This window comes from Rhinichthys klamathensis, unplaced genomic scaffold (genome assembly GCF_029890125.1).
Source record: "Rhinichthys klamathensis goyatoka isolate OS25496 unplaced genomic scaffold, OSU_Roscu_1.1 h1tg000144l_1, whole genome shotgun sequence".
NCBI classification, from domain to species: domain Eukaryota; kingdom Metazoa; phylum Chordata; class Actinopteri; order Cypriniformes; family Leuciscidae; genus Rhinichthys; species Rhinichthys klamathensis.
This window is the reverse complement of record NW_026606679.1, coordinates 49,460-62,084: the sequence shown is the minus strand read 5'-3', so window position 1 is coordinate 62,084 and position 12,625 is coordinate 49,460. Positions and strand designations below refer to the sequence as shown.

General features: G+C 40.5%; 1 protein-coding gene across 1 annotated transcript in view; it reads right to left on the bottom strand.

Moving 5' to 3' along the window:
- fam135b (family with sequence similarity 135 member B) overlaps positions 1-12,625 on the bottom strand; it is a 39,272-nt gene that overhangs the window by 18,685 nt on the left and 7,962 nt on the right. Inside the window, exons 4-9 of the mRNA XM_056257772.1 lie at positions 12,322-12,448; positions 8,827-8,980; positions 7,320-7,369; positions 7,028-7,183; positions 2,060-2,133; positions 1,320-1,474 (exon numbers count right to left, since the gene is read on the bottom strand). Of these exons, the coding sequence (XP_056113747.1) occupies positions 1,320-1,474; positions 2,060-2,133; positions 7,028-7,183; positions 7,320-7,369; positions 8,827-8,980; positions 12,322-12,448 (716 nt within the window). The remainder of the gene's footprint in view (positions 1-1,319; positions 1,475-2,059; positions 2,134-7,027; positions 7,184-7,319; positions 7,370-8,826; positions 8,981-12,321; positions 12,449-12,625) is intronic.

Below are 12,625 nucleotides of genomic sequence, written 5' to 3'. Positions count from 1 at the left end.
CATTCATTTCTTACGTTCTTTAGTTCACTCACTCATTCATTTGTTAGTTCAGCATTTTAATTAGTTTGTTCGTTCATTTATTCTTCTGTCATTAGGTCGATAATTTATTTGTTAGTTCATTCTTTCATTAATGTGTCTGCTCATATTATCATTCTTTCCTTAATTTGTTTGTCTATTCATTATTGTTTGTTCATTCAATCATTTCTATGTTAATTCGTTCATTTATTTGTTTGTCGATTCGTCCATTCATGTTAGTCTGCTCAAAAGCTCATTATTAGGTTCTTTCATTATCACACAATTATTCTGTTTGTTAATTTAACCTTGTGTTCATTAATTCAATAATTAGTTAACATATTCATTCATTAGTTTAATTCATTCATTTGTTTGTTTGTTCATATGCTCATTCTTGTGTTCAGTTTGGCCATTAAAGGTGCATTGCGCAACTTTTCATGTTAAAAATACCTGTTTTTCTATCCTATACATGCTTAAAGAACTGCCTGATGGGCTGAATGAGCCCTTCTCTGCGCACTGAGATTGCCTCTATAATCCTGTACAGTAAAATATATAAGAGGGATTCGGGCTCGAATTTGAGACTGGGCGTGACGTCATGCGCGTTCAATCTCACCAGGCTATGTCTCGCAGGTTTGTGTATTCGCCGGCGCCGCCATTCTCCGCATCAGCGAAGACAACTCGTGCGTCAAAGGTAGAAGATGGATTCAAAGAGACCGGCTTGTAGTCCATTCCAAACCCCAACGCAAACTCCACGTAAAGTAAAGAAAAGAAAAATTTTGTCTAGTGCCACCAAAAGGTCCAAATTGGAGTCAGACAGGCGTCGGAGTAAGACGAGAGTCAACCTCGGGAAGGCATTCAACAAATGGAGAGATCTCCGGTCTGCTCTTGGTCTCAAACGGGATCCTCAGTTGGCTTTTTTCTTGATAAAACGGTAAGATATAGCCCAGTCTCTAATGTCTGATACGGCCAATCTATGTATGACAACACATGACGATGCGTAAAATGTGTAACTAATGCTTTAGCGTAAGCTAAATACATGTACAATCAGAATTGGTTTTACTACCATTGTTAGTGAACAGTTTCATAAACTAGGAATTGTGTTCGGAAGAATAGTACAACATGAAACATAAAACATATCCAATAAAAGCGTGTGGTCCATGAGCGTGCACAACTCTGGTTGCAGTTTCGCTTGTCGCCAGAGGGGGCGTAGTTCTGCAAAAACTCAGAGACTTGCGTTTTGCACCTTTAATTAATTCATGTATCCATTAATTTGTTCTCTTTTAAACAGGGTCTCTGTTGGCCGTCACCTAAACAGGGCGTGTCCACGTATCTGTCCTCGAAGATGATTGGCAGGCTGTTCCAGTCTCCGTCAATGTCCAGGCATTCCACAGGAAGTGGAGGCATTCGGAGCAGGTAATCAGAGTTGCGCATCTCTGTGGCCACCTGTGCGTGTCTGTTGATACTGTCATGAGGGATACACAGCGCTTTCAGTCAGTATTTCTTGGCTCACATCATGTGTATGTATGGCACAGTTACTATTCTTATTTATAGCAGAAATACAAATCAAACAAAACTATGCTATATGAATATGGCACCATGGTATTAAAGTCACATATCGCCACAGTACTTTTTAGTGCAGTAGTAATAATTCAGCCCGATCTCACGGCAATTCGTACGAATTTTACGAGGTGGCTAATTCGTACTAATTCATACGACCTCACTCGTACAAATTCGTACGATTTTTGCTAATTCGTACATATTTTACGAGTTACCAAATTCGTATGAATTTGTACGAATGACCTACCCCTGACCCCGCCCCTAAACCTACCCATCACGTGGGTTTAGACAAATCGTACAAATTCGTACGAGTGAGGTCGTATGAATTAGTACGAATTAGCCACCTTTTAATCACTCGTACGAATTCGTACAAATTGGTCGTGAGATAGCGTTGTAATAATTAGCTTTAATTAGAACAAGTGAGGTTATGTCTCCGTTTTGATAGCTAGGTAGAAAACTAGAAAGACAGACACTATAATAAAAGACTCACAGCTCCTCCTGAAATGTTAGCGAGGACTCTTTGGGATGCTCCGTGAAGAAATACGCTTCAGAAAATCTCCTGACCTGCACAAACACACACATTTAATATGTACACAAATCATTTGACAATGACACATTCTTTGTTGTTCGTTAAGATTTTTCAATCAGGGGCACTTTTAAATATTCTAATCGACTCTTGAAATAAAATGATAAATTGTACATACCTAATAAACTGAACATAATAGTATTTTTTAACATGGAAAGTAGAATATGTGATTTAAACACTTTTTAGTTGTTAAAAAGCCTGTGTGAAAACAAAAAAGTTACCTTTTAACTATCTTTTCTTTAAAAAAAAGGTTTTATTGAAGAATCACCAATTTCACAATAAAAATAAGTATACTGTATAAGTCATTGTAGATCATCAGTCATTTCAACTATTCTCTCTTGCAGGCACATTTTGAACGCATTACACCAAAAGCGATTAAAGCGATATATAAACAATCTTTTTGTACCAAATGCAATAAGTCTTTTGAATAAGAGGAAGTAAATGTGAATATTTTAATTCTTATGTATGTATATTGTGTATTGATAATTGTTTTGTGATTGTATGGTGAGACCAAAGACCAATTTTCAGCCAAGGCTGAACAATAAAGTACTACTAACTAACTACAATCTTGTGTCTTATATTTCTTTTTTAAGATCAGACAGTGAGCAGAAATATTTTATAAAAAGACGAGAGACCAATAAAGCCGCTCTAGTAATAAAGTCAAAATTGGATTCATCTCTTCATCTTTTTCATCATTATAATAACTCACAGTTCTGTAATTAAAAGCTGAGCTCTCCTGTGGGTGGAATTACTGCATGTATCAGAAGAGATAAAGTTTCTATGTCTAATACATTTCTCTAGAGAAAACAGAGTTGTGAGGGATGCTGGGAAGAGTTGGAGAACCGCAGTTTATTGCAGGATTTATCCTACAGTAATATAAATCAGACTGACTTGAGACAAATTCTACTGTTAGCAATCAGGGAAATATGTCAATTTGTTGCTGGAATTATGAAGTAAGCTATTGTATTTGAATTTGCATACTTCATAAAGCAAAAATGGACTTGTCACATTCGAAATTTACCCTGTTTTTCTTATTTAGTATATTTGTTTTTTTTTCCAGTCAAAATATCTAACAAAAAATCTTAAATCAAGATGCATTTAATAGACAAGTAAAATTATGTAAGATATTATCTCTTGTTTTCTGAGAGAATACAATTTAAATTAAGTGAGTTTTTGCTTAAAACAAGCAAAATTATCTGCCGATGGGGTAAGAAAAATAATCTTGTTTAATATCTTACATCATTTTACTTGTCAAATGCATCTTGATTTAAGGTTTTTTAGATATTTGAACTGAAAATAGGAAAAGCCTTTTTTTCAGTGCCTGTATGGCAGGGTAAATTCAGGGTTAGAAAAGAAGAACTATGGGTGTTGAACATGCTCATAAAAGTCCCAACTCTGAGTGAAACATGATATTTAAAGGTACACTATGTAACTTTATTTTCGTTCAAAATTGACAACATTTAGATAATGGGTCAATACATCATCAATGCTTCTTCCAAAGCGTGTCTTTGTCTTACCCTGATTCTGTCACGATAAATACGGGTGAACCCAAACGCAAACAGGATGTAAAACAAATAGTTTATTTACTAACAAACAGGGAAAACAAAACCCACGAGGGGGCAACCCGTAGACAAAACACAAAGAGACTAAACTAGATTACGACAAACAATAAGACAATATTCTGGAACAGGAAACTCACAGGATATCACAAGGTCTCAAAACTCACAATGATCACACAGAGGTAAGGATCACAATGAACCGACACAAGACAGCAAACACAAGGAGACTAAATAGGAGAACCAATAAAGGGAACAGGTGATGCTAACTAGACAATCATGACAAACGAGGATAACAAGGAGGCGGGGTAAAGTAACGAGACACACAAGCACATGGCCCAAACGAAAGACCATGTGTTGTACACAAACATGGGTCTGCCATGATCCTGTCTCAGAACTAGAGAACTCAAGGACAGAATCATGACAGAACCCCCCCCTTAAAAAGCGGCTTCCAGACGCTTCTCAAGAGGACACAAAACTCAAGACATAGACATGAACCAACACAACATAACCAATAATAACAAAGGCATACATGAAAACACAATGACAGGATTAGGGTGAAAAATTAGGAACAGTAAACAAGGGAGGGGAGGCGGAGGCACAACAAAGTTCACGGGAGACTGTCCAGGGTGGGTGAGTGGGACGGTGGTCTTGGGTCTACGGGATGTAGACTTCTGACGAGGGACCCGGACGGGTTTGGGTGGGGAAATGGTAGACACAGTCCGGGGTTGAGCCTTAACAGGGAGGACCGGGGAAACATACAGAGGCTGGGTGACAGTGGGAACTGCTGCAACTGGCAACGGAACGAAGACAAGAGGTGTAACCGGTGGTAAGTAATCGGGAACAAGAGGTGCTGCGGCGGACGGTGGCGCTGGGACAGGACCCACGGTCTCATCTACAGATTCGGAACCCACACACTCTATCATTGACTCAGAAACAGAGTTCTCTGTAGTAACCATGGAGACCGCTCCCTCTGCAGCCGACTTGAAACCCGCACTCTCCTCTGCTGTGGACGCAGGACTTGAGGATAAAACAGGTCTGACAGGAACTTCCAGAATCTTTACAAGACTAGACAAGTAGTTAGATAAAATCTTGGCCGTAACTGCAATCGGCATGTCCTGAGGAGCTGATACTGCCCGGAGGAGTGCTTCTGCAGCTGTGTCGGCCGCCGCCCTCTCTGAAACTGACTCTGAGATATCGTTACCGGCAACAGACTCGAAACCCATCTTCACCGTTGCAGGATCCGGAATAATCCTCTCTGCAGCAGCCTCAGGAACAACTCTCACCAGTGCTGACTGGGGACCTGCGCTCTCTGCAGCAGGTTCGAGAGTCCTCGTGGACTCAGGCGAAGACAGAGACGGAGAACAGAAAGTTCCCCTCTTCCTCCTCTTTCTTCTCGGCCGCGGAGCAGAGGCCAAAACCGGACTTGAGACCGGTTGGAAAGACTCAGAGGGAACCACACCAAGAACTGTCGTCTCTGTGGAGGATGACTCTGAAGCCGACTCCCACGACAGCCGTCTCTCTCGTTTTCCACGAAGACTTATAGCTGTGGAGGATGCTTCAGAAGTCGCGCTGGGACAAGTCTGGCTCACCAACGTGGCCACGGTGAGGATGCGACCCTCCGGAATCACGGGCAGCATACCAGGTGATGACGGTCTGATGGAAGTCCGTGATTCCTTCTGTGCCAAACAGGTAATCATCTCCTGGAACGGATGACGAACCAGTCTCTCCCGTTCCGCCAGAGGAGGCGGCTCATTTAGGCCCGCGATGAGGTAGCGTTTTAGTAGGGCGTCAGGCAAGAAAACCCTCCTTTCGTCCACGACCCGGGCGTACTGTCTCAGAGACCACTCACCCTGGGGAGGGAAGGGAAGTTTGCCCCTCCTACTATCAGCAATCGTCTCCTGCCACCATTGTACAAGAGGGTCCGAATACTGATCAAGACGTGGTGGCGTACTGTTTGCTGGGTTCTGGTATGGTCGGTTCATTCTGTCACGATAAATACGGGTGAACCCAAACGCAAACAGGATGTAAAACAAATAGTTTATTTACTAACAAACAGGGAAAACAAAACCCACGAGGGGGCAACCCGTAGACAAAACACAAAGAGACTAAACTAGATTACGACAAACAATAAGACAATATTCTGGAACAGGAAACTCACAGGATATCACAAGGTCTCAAAACTCACAATGATCACACAGAGGTAAGGATCACAATGAACCGACACAAGACAGCAAACACAAGGAGACTAAATAGGAGAACCAATAAAGGGAACAGGTGATGCTAACTAGACAATCATGACAAACGAGGATAACAAGGAGGCGGGGTAAAGTAACGAGACACACAAGCACATGGCCCAAACGAAAGACCATGTGTTGTACACAAACATGGGTCTGCCATGATCCTGTCTCAGAACTAGAGAACTCAAGGACAGAATCATGACAGATTCACTATGGTATGCTTATTATAAGTGTATATATTTTAGACTCGTCGGGATGGTTTTCGTGGGAAATTGCGTAATACGTAACTTGCCCGTTTACTTTCACACGTGTATGGTGTGGGAGTGGCATAGGTTAGTTGCCACAACGAGTAAGAAAGGTTGACATGGAGCAGCTAAATCTCGAACCTCTGGGGAAAACGCAGAAGAGGAGAGTCTGCTGCCAAAAAGAAAACACGGCGATGAGAGTACCAGGACTTTAGTGGGTCTAGTAGGACCGGTTACACCTGCACAAACACTGGGATGCGCACTGTTTGTTTTTAGACTGGATATAGTCAGGTAAACAAAGTAGCAATGTTATGTCATCGTTCGTTCCTCAAGTCTGTGGAAACACGCGGCCAGTTCGCGATAGGCTCCAGTTGGCCCGGCTGAGAACTGGCCGAGAGCCAGGTCCCGCACAGGAACATGAACCGCGTCAGTGGGGGTTCACTGGATATTACAGAGTTGATTGTAAAGCATCATCTGTTGTGAAGGGTTATGGTTGTTGTAGCGCTGTGCTGGAATGTATTTTCAAGGAAGTATCGTGTCTATTAATGGGTAAAGCTACAGTAACGTCTTCAGCTCGTCAGCTTGAGATCCTCTCCTTCTAAACTGGTTATATCTCTTAAGACTAGTAGTCAATGTTTTATGAGCAGAAGTATATCCATATTCATCCGCAGAGTCATGCAGAGCCAAAGCACAACCAAAACAATGTTCTTCCGCAAAATGCGTCCAGTTTAGTTTTTTAACTCTAGAGCGCCAAAAGTTACATAGTGTACCTTTAAACAGATAAAATGTAATCAAGGACTTCCAAGACTAACATAAAACAGCCTCTCTCACCCTGAGCGTGTGGTGCTCCTGGGCCAGGTATGAGCGGATATGTGGATTAGGAACCGTGGCTTCCAAAAACTGTGTCCAAAGAGCAGACAGCTGAGCACAGAGCTGCGTCAGGTCTTTACTGATCTGTTCAGCTACCTTCTCATGGCCACTCTGCAGCTACAGAGAGAGAGAGAGAGAGGGGTCAGTCTTATTTAGTCACAGAACAATACTGATTCATGTGATGGTGTTAAATAACCTACTTCATTGCCATTAATTGTATGTTTTTACAGTTATTGGATTATGTTTCCCAAACCTGCAGTTCAATGGTCAGCTGGTTTAATGTTTCTTCAAGGGGAAGGTCCTCTGGTAACAAGAACATTAGGAAAAAGTTAGACCATGCAAAATTCCACTGACAACAAAAGTCTCATGGTAATACCATTTTACCAAGTCCCTTTGAGTACCATGTGAATACCATGATAAATGGATATGGTGATGCTTTAGTGCAGTATGTGTCAAAGTATGGTATTACCATCCATCATGTAATCGCTGTATTATGCTATTGTCAGTCCACCTGTGATGAAAATCAAGCTTTTAATGTTGTTTATATGTCTATGTGGTGTTTTTAATATGCTTTAAGACAAACCATGTGCAAATTCATAAATCAACAGCACCATATTTTCTCCTTAAAACTGCAGTGAAACAAAGACGGTCTCAAAAACGCAGTTTGAAATCGCTGGTGTTTCTGACATCACAAACTACCTTGTAACCAATCACGTCAATGTGTGATCGTCAATGAGTGGATCTCTGAGCTGGTGTGAGTGAGTGGAGGCGGGGCTCAGTTGCATATTCATAGAACCACGTATACTAAATGACTACATGAGGCAAGGGTGTAGTTACATTCAAGCTATTTTAAGGCACAAAGACATTTTTTATGTCATTTTGGTAATCACAGATGAGTTTTAAGCAATAAAATTATTGACTGCAGGGGAACTTTAAGGATGTCTGTGTTGCTGATGATATAATGCAGGGATTCCCAAAGTTTTTTTTTTCAGCCGAACCCCTTTGACTTCAAATATTTACTTGAAGTACCCCCTGAGAGTTAATATTTCAATACAGTAGTTTAACAACACATTCGCAAGTTCTTGCAGGTAAACAAATACAATATTTCATCTTTTTTTTAGTAAGTGTTTTATTTTGATGTATTTTTATTCTAAAATTATATTTCTTTTAATTTTGCATTTTCATAATTTAATTCATTATTAGCTTTTCATCACTTTTAAAGACCCTGCAGTTCACCATATTCAGATATTCATAAATATTATTATACACATAATATCATGGTTTCACCTGCTGCTACTCTGTGTTGCTTCAAAAGAAATTCATTCATAAATGAAGATTGTTATTATTTACTCGCACAGTTTTGCTTTAAACTAAAAATAAATGATTAAGCACATAGTCTTGGCTGCATTATTCTTGATTGTACTGTGAATCATTAAGTCATTAATGATGAAAAGCATGAGTGAGATTATCAAAGAATACTGACTTAAATTTTGGCCTGTTCCTCACAAAAATAATGAATGATCTACCGTACTTTTATGTTGCTGACTGTTATGGTGCTTTTGTCTTTTTTGGATCTTCTGTTTAGAATATGTTTTGTGTCCCACAGAAGAAAGAAAATCTTAGTGGTTTTAAAAGACATGAGGGTAAGTAAATGATGACTGAATTGTCATATTTTTGAGCGAACTGTCCCTTTAAATCATCCATGAGAAAGCCACATGCATTTATAGTTGAATGAGTTACATGAGAGGTAGTGTTTATACCCATCTCTTTGCGTTGCAGTTGAGGGATCTCCTTCATCAGTACTGTGTAATACGAGCGCAGAGCTCTGTGAGCCGCCAGCAACAGTTTACAGATGCGCCGGTGCCACGTGTACGCTCTCTGCAGACAGTTCTCTGATGGCACGTAAAAACTGCCCTGGAAACAAACACACACACACACAGGACATAAGGGGTGGAGGTCAGATTTTACTGCATGTCACACTTCTTGCCTGTTATTTCTGCACACACACACAACCAGGTTGCATAAATGCTGAACAAAGGTTTTCTCAGCTTTAGCACAACTTTAGTTACACAGCCACTGCTGAGTTCTCATAAATGCTCATTTAAGAGCTGAAAGCACATGCTTCTCATGACAAAAAGAGGAAAAAGGGAATAGATCATTCCTGCCTCTCTGTCTGTCTGTTTGTCTTGTCTGTCTGTCTGTCTATCTATATGTCTGTCTGCCTGTCTGTCTGCCTGCCTGTCTGTCTGTCTGTCTGCCTGCCTGCCTGCCTGTCTGTCTGCCTGTCTGTCTGCCTGCCTGCCTGTCTGTCTGTCTGCCTGTCTATCTGCCTGCCTGTCTGTCAGCCTGCCTGTCTGTCTGTCTGCCTGTCTGTCTGTCTGTCTGCCTGCCTGTCTGTCTGTCTGTCTGTCTGCCTGCCTGTCTGTCTGTCTGCCTGCCTGTCTGTCTGTCTGTCTGCCTGCCTGCCTGTCTGTCTGTCTGTCTGCCTGCCTGTCTGTCTGCCTGTCTGTCTGTCTGTCTGTCTGCCTGCCTGTCTGCCTGTCTGCCTGTCTGTCTGTCTGTCTGCCTGTCTGCCTGCCTTGTCTGTCTGTCTATCTATCTATATATCTGTCTATCTATCGTTATATATAATTTATATATAGATTAAGATATATTCTGATATAATGTATGTGTTATGTGGTTGTTAGGAGCAGCAGCTGTATGTTTATGTTTAGTTGAGCCTGAAGCTCAATAATTAGATGAAGATCAAACGCAGGGTAAAACTAAACGCAGTCAGTTTCCCAGCAGTAAAATAGAAGTGTGTATACGTGGCACTCGCTTATGGAGAACGACACGGGACGTCCTGTTGGCAGGAAGTGCACACATATACTTCTCTGAGAGGACAGACCCTCTCTGTTCAGTAGTAATGTAAACACACTGCACTGACAATTGCATTAAATTGTGTGTGTGTGTATATATAGTGTCACTCTTTGATGCATTTTGTTTGATTCGCAGTATTTTCAGTCAGAGAGAGAAAGTGCTACTTTGATCTTTTGTTCAGGTGAATGCTCATATCTTGTTTTATTATTGATTTAAAAGTTTGGGTTCAGTAAAATATATATTTTTAATGTTTTTGAAAAGTCTCTTTTGCTCACCAAGAATGCATTTATTTGATCAAAAATACAGTAATATTGTGAAATATTATTACAATTTAAAATAACAATTTCCTATATGAATATATTATAAAATGTCATTTATTCCTGTGATGCAAAGCTATATTTTCAGCATCATTACTCCAGTCTTCAGAGTCACATGATCCTTCAGTAATCATTCTAATATGCGGATTCACTGCACAAGAAACATTTCTTCTAATGCAGGGGTGATTGTGGGTCTGTTGGGCCTCTAATATGTCTTTACTGCATACTTGTGTATACTGTGTAATGTGTTTATGTTTGAGTGTAAAGATAGTGGTGAACGCTGTCATTATATGTGTGAAGCTTTGTAATCTACATTCAGTTATGTCCTTTTTACTCAAACAGATGCGTACTGAATTCAGTCTCTCTCTCTCTCTCACACACACACACACACACACACAAACATCTGCTCTGTGCTTTCTCACTTTTTAGTACTATAACAGCTGGAAAACACAGTCAATATTACACTCACATAAAACCAACATCGATCATAGATTGAGTTCATAGAGCCAAACTGAATGTAAGAAAGCTCGAGTGCAGAGTAAATATGCCACCTTGCATCGTGGGATAGCGCCATCATCACTGGGCGGCCATCTGTTTGTGGTCAACGTGTACAAATGTACAAGCACATTCATGCAATACACTACTGTATACATACAAGTACATTCAGGAGTCAGTTTGATCTAGTTTAACTCACCAGTGACTTCAATGTTTAGCAGGGAGCATATAAAACAAACGAATTTAATTTTAGGTTCACTGAAGTTTTAGTTCTCACATAAAGCTATTATATGATTCAGAAGTCTTGTAATAGACTTGTATGATACTTTTTGGTAACACTTTGAAGGGGCACTTAAGACAAAATAACTTTGCTTGTACTAACTCGAACACCTAACAGTCTACTAACACTCTAATAAGAGTTGACATGTAGTTACAAAGTTACTTATACATAGTACTAGTAGAATGTCTAAAGTGGCCCATCGAAATAAAGTGTAACCAACTATTTTCGGATGCTTTTAGAAGTTTAACACCTCCAGTCCTCATTCATTGTAATTGTGGGGGAAAACCTGACAAAGGTCATTAAATGATTAATGACCCATGCATTAAGTTACAAAATGCATTTTGCTAAATACACAAACATCAACTCATCACCCAATCAGCTTAAAGATCTAATCTTATGGCATATATAGAGAAAAGAGTATACCGAGAGGAAAGTATCACATTATATGCTTCATGGTTAAAGTAAAACTGCTGAGGAGGCTGGCGAGCGCTTATAGAAAGAAGAGAAAGAGAGAGAGAGAGAGAGAGAGAGAGAGAGAGAGAGAGAGAGAGAGGTGCTTGCTCCTCATGTTTGGAGGCCAGTAAAGCTGGGCTCGTTACGCTGATCAAACGCTGCCTCCCTCCAGTGTAACGCTGTACTTAATAAAGTGCCCTGCAGGGGGGGTGTAAACGCAGGACCCATACGGAGACGAGAGACCTCGTTACCTTTTCCTGCCGAAATGGAAATCTCCACAGGCAAGAGAAACCTCTCAATTCTTCCAATCAGAGAAAAATGCAGGGCTACTTTGTCCTCAGCTTCTGGTCAGAAAGGTCAGATTATCTATGCCGTTTAACTCTAAATGGCCCTGAATGTCTAGAGCCAGTTGAAGCAGGTATTATTGGAAAATACTTGGAATACTAGTATAATGCATATTACCGGTATGCATACTGCCTGGCATTTTTAAACGAAATAATTGCATTTCGCACCCAGTAATATGCAAAGAAAGTTTTAAAAAATGACAAAATATCCCCTTTTTATTTCACATTACATATTGTAAGGATACCTTCAATTCATTCATTACATTAAAAATGGAAGGTCAAGTTATGTTGCATTGCATTGTGGGATACCCATACATCATCTCACAATGTACTGCACATTTTGGCAAATATAATAGGCCACATGGATTTTCTATATACAGAAAATACGATATGCATAGCCTACTGCAAGAATTGTGCTATTCACACGATTCATTAAAACTCGATCATTTAAGCGCATGATTATGTGTAAAATGAGTTGTCTTGATCAGGTTCGATGTATGTGGTTACCTCTGTTGGGACAGGTTTGCAGTATCCAGCCCCAAACATCAGATTCTCCACTGACATCGCAGAGGGCGGAGCTTCGCTCTCGGGAGACCCTTTCCCCAGCCACGACCCCCTACCACTGCGCGCAAAACTAGAAGACAAATCACAGAGCGTAAGTACCTGTAGAGTTATCAATGTGTGCAGCTGTTATCAGTGGAAGGGAAGATTATTTATACTGCATGTCTGTCTGAAAACAATGCTACACACAAACATAAACCCACATGTCTGATTATTTCTTTAACGTCGGTCTTGAGAATGTTTGAGACTA